This window comes from Bombus vancouverensis, chromosome 13 (genome assembly GCF_051014615.1).
Source record: "Bombus vancouverensis nearcticus chromosome 13, iyBomVanc1_principal, whole genome shotgun sequence".
Classification (NCBI taxonomy): Eukaryota; Metazoa; Arthropoda; class Insecta; order Hymenoptera; family Apidae; genus Bombus; species Bombus vancouverensis.
The window spans coordinates 13,144,044-13,168,409 of record NC_134923.1 but is presented as its reverse complement, the minus strand read 5'-3'; the positions used below and the strand labels follow the sequence as shown (position 1 = coordinate 13,168,409).

Genomic DNA, 24,366 nt, shown 5'->3' with positions numbered 1-24,366 from the left:
CCGACTTTGCCATTCTACCCTGCGCGCTTCCCTCTGCTTCCAACAGCCACGTCCGATAATTCCCCGGGAATTTCGTAGAAGAAGGGGAACAACCAAGTTGGAAATTAGTCGAGTTCCAGTTCTGCGAGCCTGATCTGATTATCGCGCGGATCTGCTTGACTTTTTGTACGATCGCTTGGGAAAGCGGCGATTTTAGCAACCAGCGAGTTGGGAAAAGTTACGCTAGTGGCTCTTAACGATCATCGAAATGATTTACAACTCCATCTGGACATGCGCCGATCGTAAAAGAGCTTTCGTTATATCCGAGGGTTTAACAGTCTCGACGACTCTTCGCGAACAATTTTTCTGATGTATGCGGCGGTATTTTATTTGCCAGAAAAAGTATCGTTCTCCGCTAACGAAATACGTTGCGTCGAAATCTTCGCGAACGTTTCCAATCGCTAAGGGGATAGAGGACAACCGTGATTCGGAAAAATCTATTTATCGAAAGAAAGATTGTTTCTTTCGTCGTGAATTCGCTTCGATACTCGCTTCGATGCTTCGATCGATTTGCGAGAAGCCGAAGGAAACTAGATATCTACCGTAGGAATGGAAATGACGCGCTATTCGCTTTCGCAAAGGACGACGCCGAAACTCGCTGCTCGCTGCTCGCTGCTCGCTCTTCCGGCTTATTACGGTCAGCCTTTTATGGCCGATGTTTTCTCGCCCGATCGCTCGTTATTGCTTTCGAACGCGTGCTGTGCAATTTAATCGGTAAGAAGCGATCTACGAAGCGTTTCTACGACAACGTCTATCGTTACGGAATCCGACACTTTATAACTTGATTAGACATTCTACGATACAATAGGAGACACGCGGCAATCGTTACGGTACGATCGTAACACGGCGAAAAAACTGAAACGCAGCCAACGGACGAGATATGAAAGATATGGCGATACCGCGGTAACAACGAGTAAGCAGGAATACGCAGGAGAGAGGAAATGGACGGCGAGTTGGAAAATTATTACACGGTTCGTAATTCCTAATTCATCGACTCCCGTCGCAATTTCTCCTGCCAGGCTAGATCGAATGGAGGCTCGTTAAACTCCGACAAAAGCTCGATGCAAAATGGATGTATGCGGGCGTACAGTCGTATCACGAGTCATTTATCAATTCGAATTACTCGCAGAGTTTCGAGCGAATCTGGTGAATTTGTCGCAACTTGGACATCGATTTCCTTCCAAATATAGGCATATCGGTGGAACAAAACGAACAACGACCGTGAAAAGTCGGCAACGTTGTTTCGCTTTGAAATATTTCGACGAAACTTTGCCAGATACGTGCGACAAGTTTTCAAACACCGAGTGGCTTTCTTATTTCCTCTTTCATTTCCTTTTCATTTCGTTCCCCTCTTATCTTAAAGCGCATAGAATCTACCAGCCTTCGCTCCAACGCATCCACCCAATTCGTCGATTAACATCTTCTAAACGATCACCGAATAATCGACCAGCATTTACGAGGAACAAACGTAACTTCCGACGTAGGCTATTAACGTATAACAATAAATAGCGTATAATGGTAAAAGGGTAGCGTATCGAAGAAACGTAACTGTAACGATCGTGAAGTATGGGGTTGGTTGGCCGCGAGATCCAGATCGAAATCCAACAAATTATTATTATTATTAATCGTAGTTTATAAAGAATTTGCATATCTCTGTAATTGGTGAATCTGTATAATTGTAGGGAGGACGTATCGACGCGACCTCGTTTATTTTCCAAAATAACTCTGTGTGCCACTATTTAATAAATATCGACGAACAACGGGCCATGTTTTAAAAAGTGTTTGAAAAAGTAAAAAGTGGGCCGAGGGCAAGGACTTGATTATCGCGCTAATTGAACAATCTCGAGCACCGGTTGATCGAGAGCTTTTAAAAAGAATCATCGTGCGCTGGCCGATCGAAAAACAAAGTAAATCGTTCTATTAGCGAAAAAGAAGAGAGAACGTGAAACGACGCGACGGGTTGGAGGATCGAGTGGGAAAAGCACTCGGGAATTAGGTCGCCGCGCCGGTGTGAAGGATGGGCCATCGTTAAAACGACAGTAATTACGAAGGTCTGAGGATCGCTAGGAAACAGCGTTCGAGGAGTGGACCAACGATCGACGAGCATGCAAAGATCCACTGATTCTCAAAGCTTACGTAACGTTGCGGCTTTAATTAAACCGAAGCGATGTTTCGCGCTGAACGAAAGAATCGTCGTTCCGGTTGTTCCATATATTGGCGCATATCGAATATCCGTTACTAGCAATAAGTAGTGGAATTTGATGCTACGTAGGCAAACTAGGTCGTTGACGACACTTTTGCCAAGTTTTATTTTAATCAAACTTGAATTAATATATAAACATATATATAGATAGATAGATAGATGGATAGATAGATGAGAGAGAGAGAGAGAGAGAGAGAGAGAGAGAGAAAATAAAAAATATTTTCGTCGGAAAGTAAAAACAAAGTATGAAACGAAGACGTTAAATCGATGGATCGTTAGAATGACAGATTCCTCTTCTTTAAGCTTTATCATAATCCAGTTTATTAAGTGCTCCTGTATTCGCGCATATTACCATTATATAAACTCTATTTACATGCATACTTGTACGGAAATATGACAGAAAGGAATCCGCGACGAGCTTGTTCCATAGAAATTCAAATTGAAAATCTCGTCGAGCGACCACATTTTTCTTCCTTTTTCCTATTACAGCGACGAGGCGCTTGTCATTTGTCGTAATTTGGTAATTAACCGCTCGATAAGGATAATTAAGGGCCATGACACTTGCGAAGCTCGCTCTGTTACAACGTCACGATATCGATACAATATACTATTGCCAATTACGAGTATGACAAAGCGGCGCAAGCATCGAACCGAAGATAGAGTCGATGTAAGGTAGAGTCCGATTCTTAAAAAAGTGTCTAACCGCTTACAGGTTCGGTTGAAGGATTTCCATCTTTTAAACTGTAATACTATGTGTGTGCGCGTGTGTACACAGATACATCTTTGCAGCGATATCAAATGCTAAGTTCATTTCCAACAGAGGCTATTCTCCTGAATCGAATCGATGCGTAATTCCGAAGAGAAATCGATTTTAAAGTCCTGTACACAATTTAGGAAGACTTTCGAAAGTTTAAACGATTCGTAAACTTGGCCTTTGAAAGTACGTGAAACGCGATTCGCAATATTAACGTGGTTTTCGCCGTTAATAAGTTGCCGACGATACAGCTTCCGATCGTCCCATTAGTCGTTTCTTATAAAATACTAATGAAACGAACCAAACGACACACAGTCGTGGCTTCGCTAATGGCTGTACGATAAAAAGAGGTAGAACGATGGAAAAATAAGAAAGGAAAGTAAAATATCGAAACAGCCGGCGAACGTTTTACAACAACAACGACAGGACAACGATTCGCTGCATTTGATATTTGGCTTTGCGTAAGTCTTTCATCGTCTTACGTAAGTACTTACATCGATTAGATTACAACGAGCATGTATCATGAGATTGTCTTTCTTCGCGGTGATTACACGCAGTTAATCGAATAATTTTTCGCTAGAACGGTTAAGCACGAGTAACAAAATGTACAACATCGAAAGATCGTTTTGGTCAGCGAACGTGCTTACAGACGGTAGTACTGTAATAAAGTCACAGTGAACGGTTTTCGTGACGAAACAGTTTTAATATGAAATCGCGTGTTTTTTGCAAAAAAAAAAAAAAAAAAGAAAACGAAAGAAAAGGAAAAAAAAAGGAAAAGGAAAGAAAAGAAAAAGAAATAATGAGAGAGAGAAAAGAAATGTCATTAACCGTACTGTCAATTTTTAACGGATAATTGCAACTTTAAAGATGCAGACGTTTTTGTCGCGTCCAAGGATCGACTTGAAAACATGATTTACCATATATGTACCAGAGATTTCCAAGTCAGATCGTTAATCGAAAACGCTTCGCGCGTGTGATCGTCGGGATCCAAGGGCATAAAGCAACGTAAATTTGATTAATCCACCTCGATAATTCTTATTACGGATTTAATAATAGCAATAATAGTAGTAATAATAATAATAATAATAATAATAATGATAATGATAATGATAATGATAATAGTAGTAGTAGTAGTAGTAAGTAATAATGATAATAATAATAACATAATATATATAATATAATATAATATGATAATCGTAGCAATTATAATAATAAATCGTCATTTAGAATTATTGTACATCGATATATTATATATTTAATATAATCTATTTGATATATTCTATATTAATATAAACTTCTATCTCATCTCGATTAAATTCTTAAATCTTTATATTCATTTTTTTTTTCTTTTATCACCTGCCAAGAGTAAATTCTGGCAACACGAGCGAAAAACACTTACATGTTAACGAGGGGAAAGAAAATACCACCAGAGCGTCTTTTTTTTCTCTTCTTGTTGATCTCCTTTTTACATCGTAATTCCACCGTACGTAACGCCGTGTCACGAGAATGTCTTCTCACTTAGATAGATCAAAAGTAATCGCGCACTCTTATCGCTTAAATTCGCGCAAATGAGAAACCGCGATGAGAAAGAGGAAATAGAAAAAAAAAAAAAAAAATAAAGAACAAACGGAAGAAAAAGTACAACAAAGACGACAAAATCGTTACTCATTCGACACGGTGTTACTTCGTTAAACGTTTGCTTCCTCTTCTAATTTTTTTTTTCTTTTTTCTTTCTTTTTTTGCAATTGACTTGTGAAATATTCTTCTTTCTATCCGAACGTTCGTATGCTGCCCTTCGGATAATCGCGCGATGATTAAATCACATGCTGAGCGTGTGATTAGAAAAAACGACGGTGCTAAAAAGGACTAGAGACTACGTTAGAATTAGTAAAAACGAGACTAAACTTTAAGCGGATACCACATGTGTAATAATAACACGTTTTCATAAAGAAACGTTATCATTTCCCTCTTACGATTTTTTGTACTTTTTTGATTAGGGTTCGTTATTTGGCCGAGCTAGTTACCATTAAATCTTTGTCCATTCGCGAATACCTCGTATTACAGTATATGCGTCTATACATATACATATACAGTGTATACAATTGTGTATCATATACACTCACACACGCCAGGCATATAATTTGGTACTTAAATAGTACTACTACTTGTTTCTCTCTTCTCATATTCGCCTTTTTCTTTTTACCTTGTTTTATAAAAGTTCTATTTTACTGCTACGTTCGTGGTGACTACACACCATCCGTTCGATCGATCCACTCGCACAATGTCGCTCTTCTCTTATTATACTTTCGTTTCCTTCTTCGCATTCTTCATTCTCGTCTTCGTTTTCTCCTACGTTTCCTTCTTCTCTTACTTCCCTCGTAATTCCGCTCTAAATAAATTCCGTTCGCGCAGAAGAAAGTACAGCCTAATCGGTACTTTGTTTACGTTTACACATATCGGAACCGGCCACGGAAAAACTACAACGCTCCGCTCTGCCTCTAGTCGGACAAAAGTGTCGTTGTAATTCGACTTCGCCGTCTCACTTTTACATTAATATTAACACAGCTCAGAGTTAACAAATGATCGAAAGACGATTACAGAATTATTTTTCCCGCCCTTAGGTTTACTTATCTTTAAAAATCACATGATCCGTGCCACGATCTTCGACTACTTTCACACGTATGATCAGACAAAGACCAATGACCTTTACAAATATCTACTGTATATTCTTCGTCGAATATCTTTTTTCTTTTTCTCCCTCCTCTTTTTTTTTTCCTTTTTTCTCTTTTTTGTACAACTAACAAACGACAAGATCCTTTTATCCTTCGTTCCTTTACTTCTTATAAATATAATAACACCGATGTATTTTGCACAATTTATGTGACGCGTTTCGTCAAAACAACCAAGAAACAAATTATCAATCTTCTCTACATCGAGTCTGCTTAATTACAACCTAAACGTGACTTCCTTTTTACCCCATTTTGGATTTATGGATTTTAAATCCAAAACATACAATTATTCGTACGTATTTTAACATCGAGATAGAAACCAAATCTTTATCTCTCAAAGTGTTTAACGAGATCAGAAACTGGGTCCGGATCTATCGAAACTGACACGCAGAAGCGGAAGAATATCTACCATACATATTTCGAACCTTTATCGCTTTCCAACTTCCAGCCTACTACCAATTCTTAACTCCAAGAAACTCAGAGAAATTACAATGGAATTGCTAATGTTAAGTGGCATGCTGACTGTTGCATTTTCCCCTTTAAATAATGAAAATAAACTTAAGCTGATTATATTATATAAGCGTCAGAAACTAAAAACTCTGTCTTCAGGTTAATATAATTACTTACAGATGACTTTAACGCTATTGGTGTTTATCGAATGACGTTAAGACGTGTATCTGTGATTATATCCGGCATTATGCAGGCTTCGCTATTCGTGAACATGAGTGCAATCGAATGGAGATTAAGGTAGACTTGATGTTTTGGAAGGTAAGTTATGACCCTTCGTTTGGTCGCCGCACGTTGAAGGAACTCTTATTAATGTCAGGGACACAACAGTTTAATAACTTTCTAGCTATAAACATATTGTGAAGATTAATATTACATATTTTCAGTAATAGTCAACTTATCAAGAGGAAAAACTAACTCTAACAGAAACGATATTAGCTGTAACAAAAATTTCACTTGTTAACTTACTACTTTGATACCCAGAATCGCACTTTGGCAACGAAACTACTTATTACGCAGTCTCTTGATTAAATAACAATAAAATAATACAGCAACTATTTGTAATGACGAATAAACATCCGATATAATTAAGTAATACGAATCGATGAAATTTTAGACGTTCAGTGGTTTAGTGGTTCAGTGACCGATATTAATGTACAAAGATCATTTAAAAATGATACATTGCCAATGTTTGTGTGTGTGTGTGTGTGTGTGTGTTCGCGCGTGTGTGTGTTCGAGTGTGTGTGGGGGGGCACGTATGTGTGTGTGTGTGTGTGTGTGTGTTATAACATTCATACACTTCTTTCTGCTGTATTCAGCAGAAAGTTGCGAATCTCTGAGATCTTGCGTTACAATTAGTTTTGGGCAAATCATAGAAAAAGTCTTCTCGGTTGAACTTCGATAACTTAAAGCATTCCGCCTTGTTATTCATCTTCTGTGTCTCCATCGCTACTGTAATCTTGTAAAACTGCTGGTCTCAAAAAGGGTGCGTTGTTAGTTTGACTGTAACGACAAAAATTAATTTACATCTATATATATATAGACCGAAATCTAAATCGAACGAACGAAATTTAAAGAAAGGAATAAAATTACTCACGCGAGTCTCCGATAATGATTTAGCCATTCTTCTAGCATTTGTGCTACTAATAAGGGTCTTTTGTGTAGTTTTTGTTGCGCAACAAGAATACCACCTTCGGTCCTGCATACGTCCAGCCACTCCTTTAAAATAGATTCTTCGCGGCCTACTTCTTCTAGACTCAAAAAATGTATTGGTAAGAGTTTATGTTCTCGGTCCATTAAAGGCATGAATGTAGTCTGCATCTGTATTTGCAGCTGTTGAAGTGGACCGTTACCGCCACCCAAGCCTACACCACCATGAGACGAAAGAGGTGGTATTCTAGACGATGTGTATGGCTCGATGGGAACTAAAGCCGTGAAATGACCGCGTGTATAACCCAAAGCGATAGGTGAGCGAATACAAAATGAAGGTTCCCATAAAAGTGGAAGATAAACACCTTCGAATCTTGCATAACCTGTATGAAAATATTTTATTTAATTATGTATAAATCTTATGGATAATGTTACCTTCGTCGCGATCAATACCTACCTATATCTTCCCCTCTAAAACTTTTAACATATTTAACGCCATAAACAATAATAGGTCGCCTTAAAATATGGGCTAGGGCAAATACGTGTAGCTGCTCTAGAGCACTTCCTGGTTGAGCAGCTGTTGCTAATAAGCTTTCCCAATCTTCTTGCCATTGAGTCTCTTCTAATGTAAAATCCAACATTCTAGATGCTTGAGACGCTTCGTATTCTCTCCATCGAGGATAAAAACTAAATTAAGAAAAATAGATGTGTTGTAAAACAATATTATAATAAAAATTGACGTAAGAATTGCTTACAATTGACCAGCTTGTTGTAAAGTGTCAGCAAGAGCTCTTCTTAAAGCATTATCTCGATCAAAAACACCCCAAGTAGCTTGCATAGCAGAATCTAATAAACAATCGCCAGCAGATCTATTCCAAAGTGCATGTAAACGACTTCCTAAACGTTCGGTAATTTCTAAAGACCAATTCAGTGCTGGTGGTTCTCCGCCGCCACCTTCTAATTGTTGCTGAGCTTCTTTATCTAATAACTCTTCCAACATCTGTTCTTGCACTATACTTGGTAAATCTTCAACCTAATAAGTAATTTTCTGCTTAAATATTATTTATATAACCTACGTTACATCTAGGGATCTTTAACGGACTAATATCTCTAATATCCCATAATATCCCAAAGAAAGAATTATAATGTTATAGTAACCTCAGCAGGCAAAGCAAATGTAGCTATATCAGTGACAAAATAACATGGGAAAGAACCCTTGCGTAACCGGATACTATTAGTGACATGTCTGCGAATTTGAGCAGCCAAATCTGGTGCAACATAACTTGGTACTCTTTTTACTCCAGATCCAGAACCCTCGATTTGTGATAATAATGTCGCTAGTATATCCTCTCTTTGAAATCTGTCAAAAGTATAATAAAATTGTGTAAAGAACAATTTGGAAACTGTGTCTTTCTCAATGATAGTTGATTTACTTTTCTACACGTGTAATGAACAAGTTGAAACATCGCCAAAGAATATATACACTCATGTAATTATATAAAATAAGCTAAAATAGCTTCATAAAGAAATCCTTTGTCAAAAATTACTTCCCACAGACCTAATAGCTAAATGTACTAAGGTATGTCCAACATCAAAAGCACTACTTCTATTTAGAAGCAGAACTTCTGAATGCGTCAATTGACGAGCAGGATCACCACCACTTGCCAAATAAGCTTCAACAGGAGCATTGTCACCTTCCACAATGCCAAGACACGCATTTAACCAGCACCAATCAGTATGACGCCTCAACTGTTTTAGTCTACGCTCATAGTCACAATTATTAGGGGATTGAGGAGTTGACAAATTGTCATTTCTGCTATCAGGATATCTATGTGAATTCCTACAATATAAGAAAACTTATAATAAACTCGAATATTCGTCGCTATTATCTCGCTAATTCTACCAATCAAATTCTGATTAATAGTCAATCATTCTCGACAAATGTAAAAAATAAATTTACCTTCGTCCCACAGCCAAATTCTCATCCCTCTGGGTTTGATGAATATAAGGTGTATGAGGCGGAGAAGGTAAGTTACGCTGGCTATGATCTCTTTCTGGGCTTGGTAAAATAACACCCATGTTATTGGCTGTTCTGTCTCTTCTATCTTTTTCTTTAGGATTACCACACATCACACACTTTGTGGCTTTTGGCCAATTTTCATAAGTACACACAAGGCAAGACCATTTCTCGGGATGTAAATTTGCTTGTAAGTTATAATATCTTTCAGGGTGTAAGTTTATTGGAGGAGGATTTGATCCTGAGTTTGGTGGTGGATCTCCTAGCCTAAGAGGCGCTAGGTGTTCGTGCAAATTCGAGGCTACAGTCGAGTGTATCGACTGATTGAGACCTGTAGGTTTCCTATTTCCACACTGAACACAACGTGTGGTATTTTGATAATTAAGATAGGTACACATTGCGCAAGACCACTTTCCCAATGGTACATTTTGACAACTAACATTGTAAGAATCTGTTGGACTTAAATGAGTTACTGGACCAGATGCGACATTTGATCCAGACCTTTGTGGGCTTGGATCTCGTAGGCGGTAAATATCCTCCCCTAATAAAGGCTTGGCACCTCTGCACATTGTGCATTTCAACGATGAAGGCCAATTCTCGTATGTACAATATTCACATGTCCATTTTGACTCCTGTTCTTCAAGCCTGCTATTCATTTTCTCTATATGGCCCTTTATTGTGTGAATATTATTGTCTTTAATGCGTAGACAATGTGACGTTCATACACTACTTAAAAATATTTATAAAGCATAAATGTGGTGTCAAAAGTTACATTAAATACTTGTTAAACCGTTATTGCATGTAATAAAATTTTTCATATTTTGTGTCATAAAATGTGACGCAAAGATAATTTCCATAAATATTAGTGATATTATGTACTTGTCATAAAATGAAGTTCATGTCATGTGGTAAACATGTTGATCGTATGTAGGAAAATAAAAGCTGCCACAGTAACGTAAATGTAGACAGCTACCAAAATCTGCAAAGAAAAAAAGAAAAGGTATGACTAATGAAGAAAAGAACATGACGTGTATAAACAAATGTATATAACATTAAACGAAAGCAAGCATTGTCAACTTTATTAACAAAGATAATTTCGTAACCTTAACAAAAGGATACACATCCGCAAAATAAAATAGAAGGTAAGAAAAAACTCATTAAGAGCTCCTTTATTTACATTCGATGGACATTAATCACATGCAAATAATATATATGATGAGAATAATGACAGTGTGCGAACGAAGGTCTCTAGGGAAGCGTGACATTGAATTCGTTGGCGAAGCTAAACATTTCAAAACCAAAACGCGGTAAACTGTAATCGAGGTTTAAAATGTGACTGACCTCTGTGAGCTTTTATGTCGTGCAAGCGTCGCGGCAAGGATAAATATGAATACAATATCCGGAACAAAGTAAAGCTTATAACACGTGGTAGATCGGAATTGGGGCTACCTGGCGAAAGTCGAGCCTGGTGTCCCGAAAGTTGGTGTCACGCGCGAATAAGCTCCATCGAAGTACTATGCATCGGTCGATCGCTGCGAAATTGACGTGAGGATAGTCGTCGATCCGCAGGAATCACACACTGCGGCCAGCAGCCCACTTTAATTGCATTTAAACAATAGAAAAGGTTAAGACGCACAGTCGCGTGATAAATTTTTCGCGAGGACGAAAGCCCGCGTCTTCTCTATTTGCGCTAAAATCCAAGAACAATCCTCTTCCCCACCGACGAAGACCCGAGGCACGTCACTCGTCGAACGGGTGAAACGCGACGAGTGAAACGAAACGAGAAACCTTTCTCTGCACTCACTCACTCCTCCAAAACAGATGCGCTATCTTTCTCGCGGTTGCACTTTGCGCCTCTTTTCTTTTTACAAATCGAACGCAGTCATGATGTTTTCCTACGATACTGGCATGCAAAACTGCGGACTTCGTTGAGAAAATAGGTTTTGACAATCATTCGCAAACAGATGTCAGTACTACCAACGTCACTTCATCTGCAAAAACTCGACATTTCACGTAGTTACGTCACGCGGTTCATCCACGGGCATTCTAACCACAACCCGTTCATTTCTCTCAAATTAACCCATTCGCGAAGGTGATTAACACATGTACGCGAATAATTTCCTCGTAAAATATCACAAATAGTTCTGAATATTTTCTATTATGGTTATACTGATAATATCATGTCAGCTTCCGGTTTTTAAGATGCGCTACGATTCTTTCTTTCTTTCGTTTTTGGATTTTGTACCGATTTCAAAGCGTTCTATTACTCTTCTGACGTATAAAAATATGTAAATTCGCCGGGATATAAATATTGTAGAAGCAATCGCTGAGTGGCATAATTATGGTATATAATAGTCATAATAAACCATTCGTTCACGCAATGCACACGGGAAGCTATTTTTTATTTATAAATATCCTGGGCTAAGCGCCAAATGGGGCTTAGCCTAGACACCTATCCTTGACATTTGATTAAGTAAGACCATTACCATATGCGAAATACATTTAACACGGAAAAAAAACAATTATATTTGCTTTTTACAGTTTACATACCCCGTTCGTGAAACTTACGTTTCTCCAGATATCGTCTGCTAAACGACCAATGACGTCACGGTGTAACAGCTGAAAATTGGTAACATAGCGGTATCTCGTGACGCGATACAATTCTTTTTCTATCAAAAGACTTACGCTCGAAATTTTTTTACGACAAAGAACATTATGAGAATCACGATATTGTACGGTAGTGAGACAGGTACTGCACAAGATGTGGCTGAACAAATTTGGAAAACTGCCAAAAGGTTTTGTTATTGTCCTTCCCTCTATTGTATAGATAGAAATATATGTATATTGTTTCGCAGTTAGAAAGTTTGAAATCATTAATTAGCATTAAGAACTTTATCAATGTTATTTTATAATATAATTACTGATGCTAATATTAAGGATACAATGTCTTTTACAAAAGTCTCTTCGATTTTATTTCAGAAAAGGCCTGGAAAGCAATGTCTTTGCAATGAATGATTATAACGTTCAAAATCTTGATACAGAAAAAATGATAGTGTTTGTGGTTGCAACCACAGGCCAAGGAGATCCTCCTAATAATATGAGGCAATTCTGGAGACTTCTATTACGAAAAAATCTCCCAACAACATTGCTTTCTAATGTAAAGTATGGAATATTAGGCTTAGGTGACAGTTCCTATCAAAAATTTAATTTCGCAGCAAAAAAGTTAAACAGAAGATTAATGCAACTAGGTGCAAAGGAACTGTTACCTATTGGGCTAGCAGATGATCAACATGATTTAGGAATTGATGCTGTTGTTGATTCTTGGCTAGAAGAAATGTGGATGAAAGTTGGCGATACATTTAATATTTCCATAATAGATTTGATTAATAATGAAAATAACATAATTGAGAGATTTCATATATCAGAAAGAGACAGAAATTCCATGAATAATGAATATTGTTCAGTTCATGATATTTTCATGAAAGAAGTATTTACAAATAATGAAGTGAAAGTGGGTACAATAATTGAAAATATAAGAACTACTGCACAAGATCATTTTCAGGATGTTAGATTAATTAAATTTAGATCAGATAACATTAATTACCAACCTGGAGACATAGTGTATGTTAGACCCAAGAATTCTCAAAAACAAATTGAAAAATTTTTTAATATATTAAATGACAATAATGTGCAATTAAATCCGGATATGTTAATTCAAGTAACTGAAAAAGAAATTAAAGTACCTAATGTTCTAAAACAAATTCTAACTTTATACCAAATTGTAGAGCAGTATTGGGATTTGAGCTTTAAGCCACGCAGATCTACGATGCAACTGTTATCTCTTATCAGTGAAAATGAATTAGAGAAGGGCAAGTTAGATGAATTTACAACAGCAAGTGGTCAAGAAGAACTATATAATTACATCAATAGGCCAAGAAGAACTATTTTAGAGTTACTAGCAGACTTTCCACATACAACTAGTAAATTAAATGTAAAATTATTATTTGAAATTATGTCTCCTATAAAGCCTCGTGCATTTAGCATAGCTTCAAGTTTAAGGATTACTAAAAATGAAATTCATCTCTTAGTAGCAGTAGTAAAGTATAAAACAAAACTACTAGAGCCAAGATATGGACTGTGTTCTAATTGGTTGGCGAGTTTGAAAAAGGAAGACAAGATAATATTTTGGATACAGAAAGGAACATTTAAATTTGAGTACAATAAGCCAATGATATTCATCGGCCCTGGAACAGGAATTGCACCGTTTCGTTCGGCTATATTAGATAAATGTGCATTGGATGATAATTTAAATGATTGTGTCCTCTTTTTTGGCTGTAGAAACAAGAAAAAAGATTACCATTGTAAAGATGATTTTGAATATTTGTCGCTGCAAAAAGGTTTAAATTTATTCTGTGCGTTTTCCCGAGATCAAGAGCATAAAATGTAAGTAAATACTCCTTAAATATGTAAATTATTCACTTAAATGTGCCACTTGCATCTTATGTAACTAAATTTTTGTTAACATTTTAGATATGTACAACATGTTATACATAGTCAAAAGAAACTTTGTTGGGAATTTCTTAACAGAAATGGTAACATTTACCTAGCAGGTAATTCTAAAAATATGCCAAATTGTGTTCGTGAAGAATTTGTTGATTTAATCAAACAAATGACAAGATCAACTGAAGAAGAAGCAGAAAATTTTGTTAAACGTTTAGAAAATGAAGCTCGGTATCAAGTTGAAACTTGGGGTTAATAAAAGATTTAAAAAAAAATTAGTCATGGCTGCCAATTTTAAAAATTACACATACAAGAATGCGATAGTATGTATCGAAAGCATTTAAAAATAAAACTTTACAACTTTATGTTTGGATATGTAAAATGGGAACTATGTTTTTCAATATCATTTTGTTCCTTTTTATTCATGTAAATATAAAAACTTTTTAATTTTGGATATAGAATAGATCAGCAATATTTAAGAAAAAGAGGTATCTCACATACAAAATTATCCAATGAAATACCGATATAAATATGTACAATAATGTACATGTATCAGTCAAGGAGAACTAATTGTCTTACATTAGTCTTGCCAATTGCGTCCATCATGTTAGATTTTTTCTGTTTGTTGATTTGAATATTATAGATGTGCGCGCGTATCACAATATCTTGAACTAGTTCGTGGTTATTCCTGAATCTCCGCGCAGCGTGGAGCTCGCTCGACGAACTCTAACCCCTATCTTATCTTAACCTATAAAAAATAAAGCAGAAAGATGGTATGTCTTGCACATTGGGGAGCAGTTCTATTCATAACTTTGAAGCCTTAACTATCGAATATGCAGTGATCCCGACACTAAACTCGTAAAGTATTTTCGCCAGACACGGAATTCCACAGAAATTGGGAGAACTCTGCAAATGTCAATTAAATACTTTCTCGTAATTCAAGTTTTCCAATGATTATTTGAATTCTGAATATCCGTCTACCTGGCAAAAACGAAACTGTATTCAGACGAAACAATTATCGCAGATTCATCTCCACCCTAACACCCTTCACTAACACGTGAAGTATATTAACCCTCAATATTGCAACAGCTCTTAATTTGACTTAATCTTACAAACTGTGAAAAAATGGCGGGTAGTTACACGAAGAAGGAATTTAGTGTGGGCCCCGAGGAACAAACTTTGTTAAAAGATTCGAATGGAACACGCATTGTGCCCGCGAAAGGTATATACTAATGCCCTTCTTTATCGCATCGTCTTTCTCCATACTTTCAAACGTTAATCGTTTCAGCCTTACTACTATATTTTGAATACTTACAGCTTTACCCTACTTACAAACGTGCACCTTCCTTTCTTTTTATTTTTATCGCAAATATTCCACCAAACCGGTCTCTCACCGGTGAAGATTCATAAAATTCACTGTGATTTTAGATTCATTCTTAAAAAGAGCAGTATATTATGAAATGTTAAGTATTATTTTTACATGTTATATATGTTTAAATATTAATTATTATCGAATATTGTTATATGACGATTACATTAGAATCATTTGATACTGTATCTTTTTTATTCTTTTACATATTTAACTGATATGTTTAATTTAATTTATCAATTTTATTAAGAGAGTAATACAAAAACGTTCATTTTTCTAAATATATACAGCATCTGAAGTTTATATGTGATTTTCTGTTAAAATTTCATCTTAAAATATTATCTAGTTATCTTTAGCTTTTGACTTTTTTACTATTGTGCTTTGCATAGATAACTAACTTTGAAAAAAAAAAAATTTAGGAAAAGTGACTGAAAATAAACATAAAAGCATGTTACTTCCTAATTATCTTTCTATCGTAAACAAAACTTTGTACATGCATATTAAGATGAGTGAAATGAAATAATACAAATTCTTATGTTCTAAATAATTCTCTACAATAAATTTTACGATGCTTTAAAATATATATTATTAGAATTTCATTATGGAAGAAGTATATTGTATGCATATTATATGTACAAAGGTGTCATGTTTTATATAGAACATTATTTTTTTGCTGACACAGAGTTGATGTGAACTAAATATGAATATATCTTAGATCCAAGAAACAGAAATGAATATGTTATGAATATTATAAAATAACATGTGTCTGTATGTATGTATGTATGTATGTATGTATGTATATATATATATATATATATATATATATATTGTGTTATTATCATAATTATCATCGGTTAATCAATTAATATTATAATTATATCTTAATAATTGATACCATGTGCCTGATATGTTTAAATTAGCTATTCAATTCCATAATTTTGTGGCATTTTCTGCTATCCTATAGTGTGCTTATAGCATGATCTTATGTATGTTATAGAGGGGTATAATTTAAGCAGATATGGAATACAAGTAAAATAAACTTTATATCAATGTTCCCAGGTTATATTAAATCTTCTTATAACACTTTTAAAGATCGTGTACCAGCTGGTAAATAATATTTTATTTTTTGCAAAATATAAACATAATATTTATGCGATTAAGATTAGTGCTGTGATATATTCTTTTTATCCTCTGTGCTATATAAATCTAAGATACAAATATAAAATCATATGAGTGTGTAATGTACATATCAAGTGTTTGTATCATGATCGCTAAATTAATAAATTGCTTTAAATTGGAGCATTAGTAAAGTGTTCTAAAGATAGCTTTAACTGCAGTATCATTAAATTTGTATGTATATGTGTTGCCCAAATCATATTGTGAAACTAGATCTTTTATTGTAGGCACTGAGCCTGTTCGTCTTTCTCCTGGTTGGGAAGGTACAGGCAGACCTGACGATGAATTAAATTTTAGAGGAGTTACAATGGATCAAGCAGACCTTGAATTAAATCCTCCTAAAGATAGGTATGTATATAAATAAGATGTCATACTTTCAATGCTATTTATTATAATTTACTAAAAATTTTAATTCTAATAGCTTATTTATGTAATTTTAGATTAAACATAGTATTCTGCATAATGGTACTACATGGAATTGGTGTCTTAATGCCATGGAATATGTTCATAACAGCAAAAAATGTATGACTCTTTAAAGCATATTTTTTAACTTTTTTATCACTAATTTTACATAGGTTATACATTTTTAATGAAATTTATTATTCTTCTAGTATTTTGTTAATTACAAATTATCTGAAGAGTATACAGGAATTCAATCAAACTATGCCACAAATTTTCTTGCATACTTAGGATTTGCAGCACAAATACCAAATCTACTATTTAATTGGTTAAATGTATTTATGCAATTTGGGTGTGTATATTCTGTATAATTTCAAATTAATGTCTTATATACGTGTTATCTTTTAATATTTCTGAAAAACATATTCTCTAGAGCACTTTCATTGTATATGATAGTCTTTATCATCATGTGATAATCTACAGATACTTAATAAGAATCAAGTATCTGTATTTAAAGACAATTTTTTAATTCTTTTAGTGGCAATTTGACAACACGTATAGTATGGGGCATCTTCATACAAGTTTTAATATTTGTATGTACCGTTATTTTGGCAATGACTGATAGCTCTGGTTGGCCAGGTGTCTTTTTCTGGATTACCATGATTTCTGTTATTATATTAAACAGTAAGATAAAATTATTTTTGCAGAAATTCCAAAATAACAGTCATTTATGTGTTTTAAATAAATTATATTTATATTTTGCAATTAGAGAGTACATTGATTTTAAATTATAATCCACTTTTTTACTTAGTGTCAAATGTACTTTCTAAGAACATTCACATCCACATAGTACTAATTTTTGTTTATGAAACACCTTTCAGCTGCTAATGGAATTTACCAAAACTCTGTGTTTGGTATGGTGGCAAAGTTACCAACAAAGTACACAGGAGCTGTTATCTTAGGCTCGGTAAACACCGACTTGTACAGTTTTGTGATATAAAACTTCATGTAATATGTACATGTTCAACTATATTACTCTTATGTTACTTTCAGAATATAAGTGGAACATTTACAGCGATGATTAACTTTCTTGCTCAGTATATGGCACCAAATCCTCGGACTGCGGCAATATATTACTTTATAACTGCTCTGTTTATTCTTCTTGCATGCTTTGATACTTATTTTGCACTACCGATAAATGTAAGATTTACAATTTTCTTATCAATTTTATTATAGATTAAGTATAATGTTTTACATGAATTGTTATTGATTGTAGAGATTTTACCGATACCGCGAATTATTACATCAGAAAGGAATAAATAAAAGGCAATTAGAAAATAATGCAAGAGACAAACATAACACACCGCCATACTGGAAAATATTTAAACAATGTTTTCCTCAGTGCTTCAACACATTTTTCATATTTTTCGTAACTCTTTCTCTATTTCCATCTGTTCAATCTGACATAGTTCGTTCGGATCCTAATTTTATAGTTTCATCAAATTATTACAGTACTGTTATGTGTTTTCTCACGTTCAACGTCACTGCTCTCATTGGCAGTTCAATCGCATCGTTGGTTCAGTGGGTGAGTAAATTTTTTAATCGAAATCCGTTAAGTAATAAATGCAGAAACTAATTTTTAAATCATTATCTTTTTTCTTTGCAGCCTAGTAAAAAGTACTTAATAATACCAGTTCTTTTACGTGTTTTCTATATACCATTGTTTTTATTCTGTAATTACAAACCAAGTGGTGTTTCAAGAATATTACCAGTGTACATTAGTAATGACTGGATTTATTTTCTAATCGCTGTTACAATGGGAATAAGTAGTGGCTATTTTTCCTCTTTATCCATGATGTATTGTCCGAGGTGAGATTTATACGATAAGAAAAAATAAAATCTTTTCCTTTTTTTTTTATTTTTAATATTGAAACATATTAGAGAGCGAATTTTTATTTTAGAATGGTAGATTCTGAATATATGGCAACAGCTGGTATGTTTGGGGCAGCATCATTAATCACAGGGCTCTTTACTGGAATATTATTTTCTATGGTTATGCCCATCTTGGTAGCAAATATATCATTTGAATTATCTTAATGCATACAACATTCAATAATAAAATATTAATCCATGTTTAAAGACATTCACTTGATAGGAAAATCAAAAGAAGATGAGCGCAAGGAAAAGAATAAGATGAAAGTTCATCAATATAAAGTTCAATTTAATTTTGACATTACTCTATTTATGATATTAAACGAATTTAATAGATTTCTCTGCACTTAATGATGAAGCTGAAAATTTTGATGTTATAAGATGATCTGGCAAAGTAAAATGTTAATAATTTTTATTTGTTTGTCTCGTACTTCTTTAAAATGCTATGAATCTTTTTGTTACAATATAAAAAAAAAAAAAGAAAAACAAATACAAACATTAAACAATACCTCAAAGAATCGAATTTGTATTGTTGAGAACAAATATTTCATAATGGAATATTTAAAATCTGAAAAGAAAAAATGATAGAGATCTCTGTTATTACATCAAGTTCATAGTTGTGAGATTAATATTTAATCACTGCCCTAATGCAACTATTAATACTAAATTGGACCAATAAGCCTTAATATCCATATATTATTAAGTTTTTCACATGCATCAGTTTACTCGAAGCCGCTAAAATAAGCACATAAAAGATCTGTACAATTAATAATTGTTATTTACATAGACCAAATTTATAATAAGACTGTGGTTTGTAAACTTTTCATACTGACAATTTAACAAAATTTAGGACTGAGCTATATCCTATTTAGAAAACAAAGATGTTAAAATGGAAAATGATTTTCTTCTTTGTTAAATGTTTAGTAATGTGCTGATTATAGCGAACAATTAAAAATATTTACCATGTTGAAACACACACATGTGCATATAAGAGCATATTCAAATATTTTTTCCAAGGTACATAAATATTTTGCACAGGGTAGCTTTTCATAATTTTTAATCATCCATTTTCAATTGTTTTATTATATTTTGTATGTTTGTATTCTGATTTTCAGTAATAGGTTTTTTTTATAATATATCTTTACCGTTTGTTATTACAAGGTACATTTGTAAGTATATTTGTATTACAAACACATTTTGTGTTTTGTATGATTTTAGTATTAGTTTTATATATCACTCTTTTTTTATTAAAATATTAGATAATTAGTGTTTGTCTTTTCAAATAATTCAAAATGTTCTACAAAACGGAAGTAATTTGGAAATGATATGATTAATGTTAATCTCGATAAAATTCAAGACAATAATATGTGTTTGTTTCATTTACTTTGTTTTGTATTTCTAATTATTACTCTTTTTTCATTTAGACATATTTCTATATGTTTACCATGTTATAATGTAATATCATGTGTTTGCTATGCTTTCTGTTCAATCAACATATTGTATATTAAAAAGAAGGCTAAGGTAATATGTAAAATTGAAATATCATAATGTCTAACAAGTTTACTAAGACTCTAATATAATATTTATTTCATATACTTACGAAAAAAAGAAATAGGTCATAGCATAAGTAACGCCGCGTTTTGACACGAACTTTCAATGAGTAAAATTAATACTTCCGTTTACTTTTAATCATCCATGTATGCATTTACCTACTTTTTCCTTAGCAGTCTAAGAAGATTCTACTTCAATCACAGCCTTTAATGCGTCGACATCGAACGTTACACTTCGGCCGGACCTGTGTTCATTAGAAAATTCAAAAACGTCATACGGAAATTTCGGAAACCATTTTTTGACATTTTCTCAGATTTAAAACGTGTTCACCGTATACTTTACAAACATTTTTAACAGTATCCTTAGTTGCACTGCCTTCTTTAAGTTTGTATAGTATGTAATGCTGCAAATAGTTTTCGCTGACACTCATCTTATAACTTCCTTTAATGTGAAAAATACCGATCTAATTGTTTCAATAATTAGAGAAAAACAAAGGGAGAAGTTCCTATAAAAACATGTCAGCGAAACATGATACGTAAGTTTATCTAAAGTAAGATAAGAAACGATATTACTTATGACATGACCTACTATTTGTTTACATCTAAACGAAGTGCCGCATATTTTACATTGAGTGGAAAGACGCGTTCTCTTATTATTACTTTATAATGTGTACTATTTTATTATTTATTGCTTATCCTTATTTATAATAAATGTGAAGTTATTATTTGACAAAATTAAAAATATAGTTACTTTTAATAGATTTTATTACATGTATTAACTCATATGTACATATGTGTACACATGTTATTTTCACTATAACAAAAAAAAAAAAAAAAGAAAAAAGAGAGAGAAAAGTATACATCATTAAGTATGAACTTCTGTCTTGGTACAGTTAGTAAAATCTGTAAATACTGTCTAAGTGCTTCTACATGTAATAACATGTGGCAATTATAAATCTGCATTTTTATTGTATACACCATCTCGTAAGCTATACCGTTTTACTGTTTATAATACTGTTTATGCTCTATTTCTATCAATTCACACATACAATTATAACTAATATTCCTATACACTTTCAAATTATGCTCAGCTAAATTATCAGAACCATATATATATATATATATATGTGTGTGTATATATATATATAAACAAATCTTGCTAATGGTAAACCATAAATTACCTCAAATATTGTACCCCAGGTTGACCACAAATTTTATTCTAAAATATAGAATCCGAATTCCTAGAAGGACAATCCTCTGCATAAAGCAATTCAGACAATAAATTATAGATAAAATTCAATAAAACCAATGATTGGAAAATCATTGAACTTAAAGCTGGTAGAGCGTAGAAAGGATATTTTTATATCAATTAACTTGTGGACATATGTCATCTAAAATTGCTTAATGCATATCATTAGGTAGATTAGACTTTCTTCGTTGACATATACAATACAATTATTCACTTTAAAAAGTATTTGAATGGTGGTACATCTGTTTTTTACATGAAAAAGAAACAACAAAAAATTGTATAGCAAAGTAGGAGCCAGAATACATCAATGTTACAACACAAATCTTACCATTATTATGGTAAAATTTTTGGGCATGCAAAGTATAAATATAAATACGAATCACTGTAATATACTTACAAAGTTCAAACATTACAAAAAATGCGTCTTGAAACGTAGATTTATGGAATTGTTTTAATTGTTCAATTTATTGTAGAAATGATGTTAAATAAATGAGTAAGGACAAAAATCTGATTTCATGTTTAATAACCACTTACATTATCATAGTAATTTTTATATCTTTTTATATCGAAAAATTAGAACGTTTTCCATAACACACATTATTCATATGTATCACATTTTATTCTAGTAGATGATCACAAATTAATTAATTTGCAAAAAAATATTTCCTTAAAAATAGAAGTTATTCCCTTTGTTAATATCGGTATACAGTATTAAACAGTAAATATTCCAAGTTAGAATATGAAAGATGCATTGTATATAATACAAATTGTGTGTTTGAGTCAGTAATTTTTACATAACATACACTTTTTCTATCTTTTTATACGGAAACACTTCTTTGGTTTTTGGACAAATTACAGTACCATTGTTTTCTTGAGCCATCTTTTCCAATGCCTAAAATAAAATATAGTAAGTTAATTTAGTAAATTAATAATTATGTTTTATAAGAAACAAGCTTATCTACTTGTTCTCCATATACATATCCATTTGGCATCATCATTGGTTGATTATATTCATTTAATGGTTTTCCACTAATACTACAGACAAGTCTAGACTGTGAACAATGAGCAAAAGGCAATGGAACAGCTAATTCGTTAAGAGCTTCATTGCATACTGGACAATTTGGATTTCTCCCTTCTTTGTTTGCACTATAACATTGAGGTGTTTTTAATGCCGATAAACCTGCCTGTAATGCTACTGTAAAAACACTTTGAGTTGCTAATTGGAAAAGTCTATAATTTTCATGCCTGAATTGCTCAATTAATCTATCCCATCTGTAAATATTATATTTTATAAATATACATGCCATATATTATAAGAATTAATAACATATAACTTAATAAATATACTTACCTCTTTTCATCTAACAAATCTTTATATGGACTAAGAGACGTATTTGCTGGAAATGCTAATTGTCCCATACAGCATTGAATTTCTTGCAATTGGTAATCATCATAATTGGTAAAACATTTTCTAGCATGCTTGACAGCATCAAGCCTCCTATCCTGCCTTACTAACTCTATAAACTCTTGCACGCGTAAATTAAATTCCATAGTACTTCCTAATTTCCTTAACTTAGATCGATTGTCATAGCACCATCCAACACACCTTGCAGTTTCATGATTTGCTAAAGACGTTTCTACTTCCCTGGATACCATAAAAACATCTAAAAATATGAAACGAAACAAACAATATTATTCATATTCACAAAATACTGAGTAGCGTTAATATCGAACATACCTATGTTTGTTAAATCTCTAAGCTCGCTACTATCTGCTAATTTAGTTGCAGTTGTATAATAGCCTTTCCGAAGGAAATATTCTATCAGCATTCTATCAAGCCTTTGTCTCCGCCACTGATTCACAACACTCGGTGCGGTATTGGCGTGTTCTTTTAAATGTTCTAGACGTCTTTTGCAAACCATGCTTGCTTGCAACTCTTCTGTAATAGATTCGTGCGCCTTTCTCTTTAAGGTTTGAAGTTTCTCCACAACTCCACCTAATAATAGGCTCATCTCCCCAGCAGGAACAGAGGTTTTATTATCCTTTATTAATTCATTAGCTGCTGTTTGTACGTATGAAGCTTCCCTATCTATGACCTTTTGTGCTAACCGAAATTTTTTGTTGAGGAGTTCATAAGGAACCTAAGAACACGATATTGCGCATTAATTTATTAATATAAATGGTAACAGGATCTCCGTAAATTTAAATATAATAAAGCTCATGAAGTTAGTACAAAATAGCGCAAGTCTCGTAAATGATAAAGAACTGTCAAAGATCTCGAACGTTTCTAAGGAATTTATGTAGATGAACAAAAAGATCATAACACAATTACAAAAGTATTAAGTACCTTTAACGTTGGGTATTCGAGGCTTTTAACGTCTGACATATTGGTTATGCTCAAACAACGCGAAATGTTATACTTAAAAATTGGAAGAAAATTATATTTATTATGTCAGAGCTAATACACTTTACTATTATGTATCATAGTTATTCATCTCTTTTTGTACAAATTGCGGATATAAGCACAGAATGATGAATACAACTAATTTGACACTCTACTATTTTCAAGAATGGTGAAAGCTCTTGCTCTATTTTAATAGAGATAATTATCATTTTGTTTACGCATGATAAAAACGTTAGTATTATAACGTTACAATAGATGGCTCTATTAACGATAGAAATAAGGGATGATCCTCAGACTAAATCATGTGACTGAACCTGACTCAACTATTTGTTACCAATTAAAGAATTTATTGTTGTTTCTATCAAAGTAGAATTTATTTTGCGATTTTT

General features: G+C 33.4%; 3 protein-coding genes across 9 annotated transcripts; 1 reads left to right on the top strand and 2 right to left on the bottom strand.

Annotated features, from left to right (window-relative positions):
- Positions 1-6,538: 6,538 nt before the first annotated feature.
- Positions 6,539-12,155, bottom strand: trbd (ubiquitin thioesterase trabid). 6 transcript variants are annotated; one of them, XM_076623833.1, is made up of 10 exons: positions 12,084-12,155; positions 11,967-12,017; positions 10,848-10,994; positions 9,342-10,377; positions 8,940-9,221; positions 8,540-8,741; positions 8,137-8,414; positions 7,839-8,068; positions 7,329-7,764; positions 6,539-7,234 (listed from the first exon to the last, which is right to left on the bottom strand). In XM_076623833.1, exons 4-10 carry the CDS (start codon positions 10,052-10,054, stop codon positions 7,156-7,158), a joined length of 2,220 nt encoding a protein of 739 aa, XP_076479948.1. In that variant the 5' UTR covers positions 10,055-10,377; positions 10,848-10,994; positions 11,967-12,017; positions 12,084-12,155; the 3' UTR covers positions 6,539-7,155. The 6 variants fall into 6 exon arrangements, with proteins under 6 accessions (XP_076479948.1, XP_033200425.1, XP_076479949.1 ...); XM_033344534.2 differs by having other exon boundaries at positions 11,967-12,107; XM_076623834.1 differs by lacking the exons at positions 11,967-12,017; positions 12,084-12,155 and adding an exon at positions 11,949-11,966.
- On the top strand, positions 12,060-19,189 carry LOC117162699 (Equilibrative nucleoside transporter 2). Of its 2 annotated transcripts, XM_033344572.2 has the most exons (12): positions 12,060-12,193; positions 12,378-13,841; positions 13,929-14,008; positions 16,671-16,791; positions 16,884-16,965; positions 17,055-17,194; positions 17,381-17,526; positions 17,724-17,809; positions 17,896-18,042; positions 18,119-18,427; positions 18,509-18,711; positions 18,804-19,189. In XM_033344572.2, the coding sequence occupies exons 1-12, from the start codon at positions 12,114-12,116 to the stop codon at positions 18,937-18,939; spliced, it is 2,994 nt and encodes a 997-aa protein (XP_033200463.1). In that variant the 5' UTR covers positions 12,060-12,113; the 3' UTR covers positions 18,940-19,189. The 2 variants fall into 2 exon arrangements, with proteins under 2 accessions (XP_033200463.1, XP_033200455.1); XM_033344564.2 differs by lacking the exons at positions 12,060-12,193; positions 12,378-13,841; positions 13,929-14,008 and adding an exon at positions 14,485-15,120.
- A 1,882-nt stretch (positions 19,190-21,071) lies between these two features.
- Kaz (E3 ubiquitin-protein transferase Katazuke) lies at positions 21,072-24,210 on the bottom strand. Its single transcript, XM_033344654.2, has 5 exons — positions 23,921-24,210; positions 23,312-23,714; positions 22,925-23,237; positions 22,536-22,845; positions 21,072-22,465 (listed from the first exon to the last, which is right to left on the bottom strand). Exons 1-5 carry the CDS (start codon positions 23,957-23,959, stop codon positions 22,364-22,366), a joined length of 1,167 nt encoding a protein of 388 aa, XP_033200545.1. The 5' UTR covers positions 23,960-24,210; the 3' UTR covers positions 21,072-22,363.
- Between the last annotated feature and the right edge of the window lie 156 nt (positions 24,211-24,366).

Excerpts from the sequence above, each read along its gene's own strand:
- trbd (XM_076623833.1), bottom strand. The coding sequence starts at position 10,054 with ATGAATAGCAGGCTTGAAGAACAGGAGTCAAAATGGACATGTGAATAT. Across the intron at positions 8,742-8,939 it reads TTAGTACATTTAGCTATTAG|ATTTCAAAGAGAGGATATAC; the intron begins GTCTGTGGGAAG and ends TACTTTTGACAG. Across the intron at positions 7,765-7,838 it reads TTTTAGAGGGGAAGATATAG|GTTATGCAAGATTCGAAGGT; the intron begins GTAGGTATTGAT and ends ATTTTCATACAG.
- LOC117162699 (XM_033344572.2), top strand. The coding sequence starts at position 12,114 with ATGAGAATCACGATATTGTACGGTAGTGAGACAGGTACTGCACAAGAT. Across the intron at positions 13,842-13,928 it reads CGAGATCAAGAGCATAAAAT|ATATGTACAACATGTTATAC; the intron begins GTAAGTAAATAC and ends TTAACATTTTAG. Across the intron at positions 17,810-17,895 it reads GAGCTGTTATCTTAGGCTCG|AATATAAGTGGAACATTTAC; the intron begins GTAAACACCGAC and ends TGTTACTTTCAG.
- Kaz (XM_033344654.2), bottom strand. The coding sequence starts at position 23,959 with ATGTCAGACGTTAAAAGCCTCGAATACCCAACGTTAAAG. Across the intron at positions 22,846-22,924 it reads GATTTGTTAGATGAAAAGAG|ATGGGATAGATTAATTGAGC; the intron begins GTAAGTATATTT and ends TAATATTTACAG. Across the intron at positions 22,466-22,535 it reads GATATGTATATGGAGAACAA|GCATTGGAAAAGATGGCTCA; the intron begins GTAGATAAGCTT and ends ATTTTATTTTAG.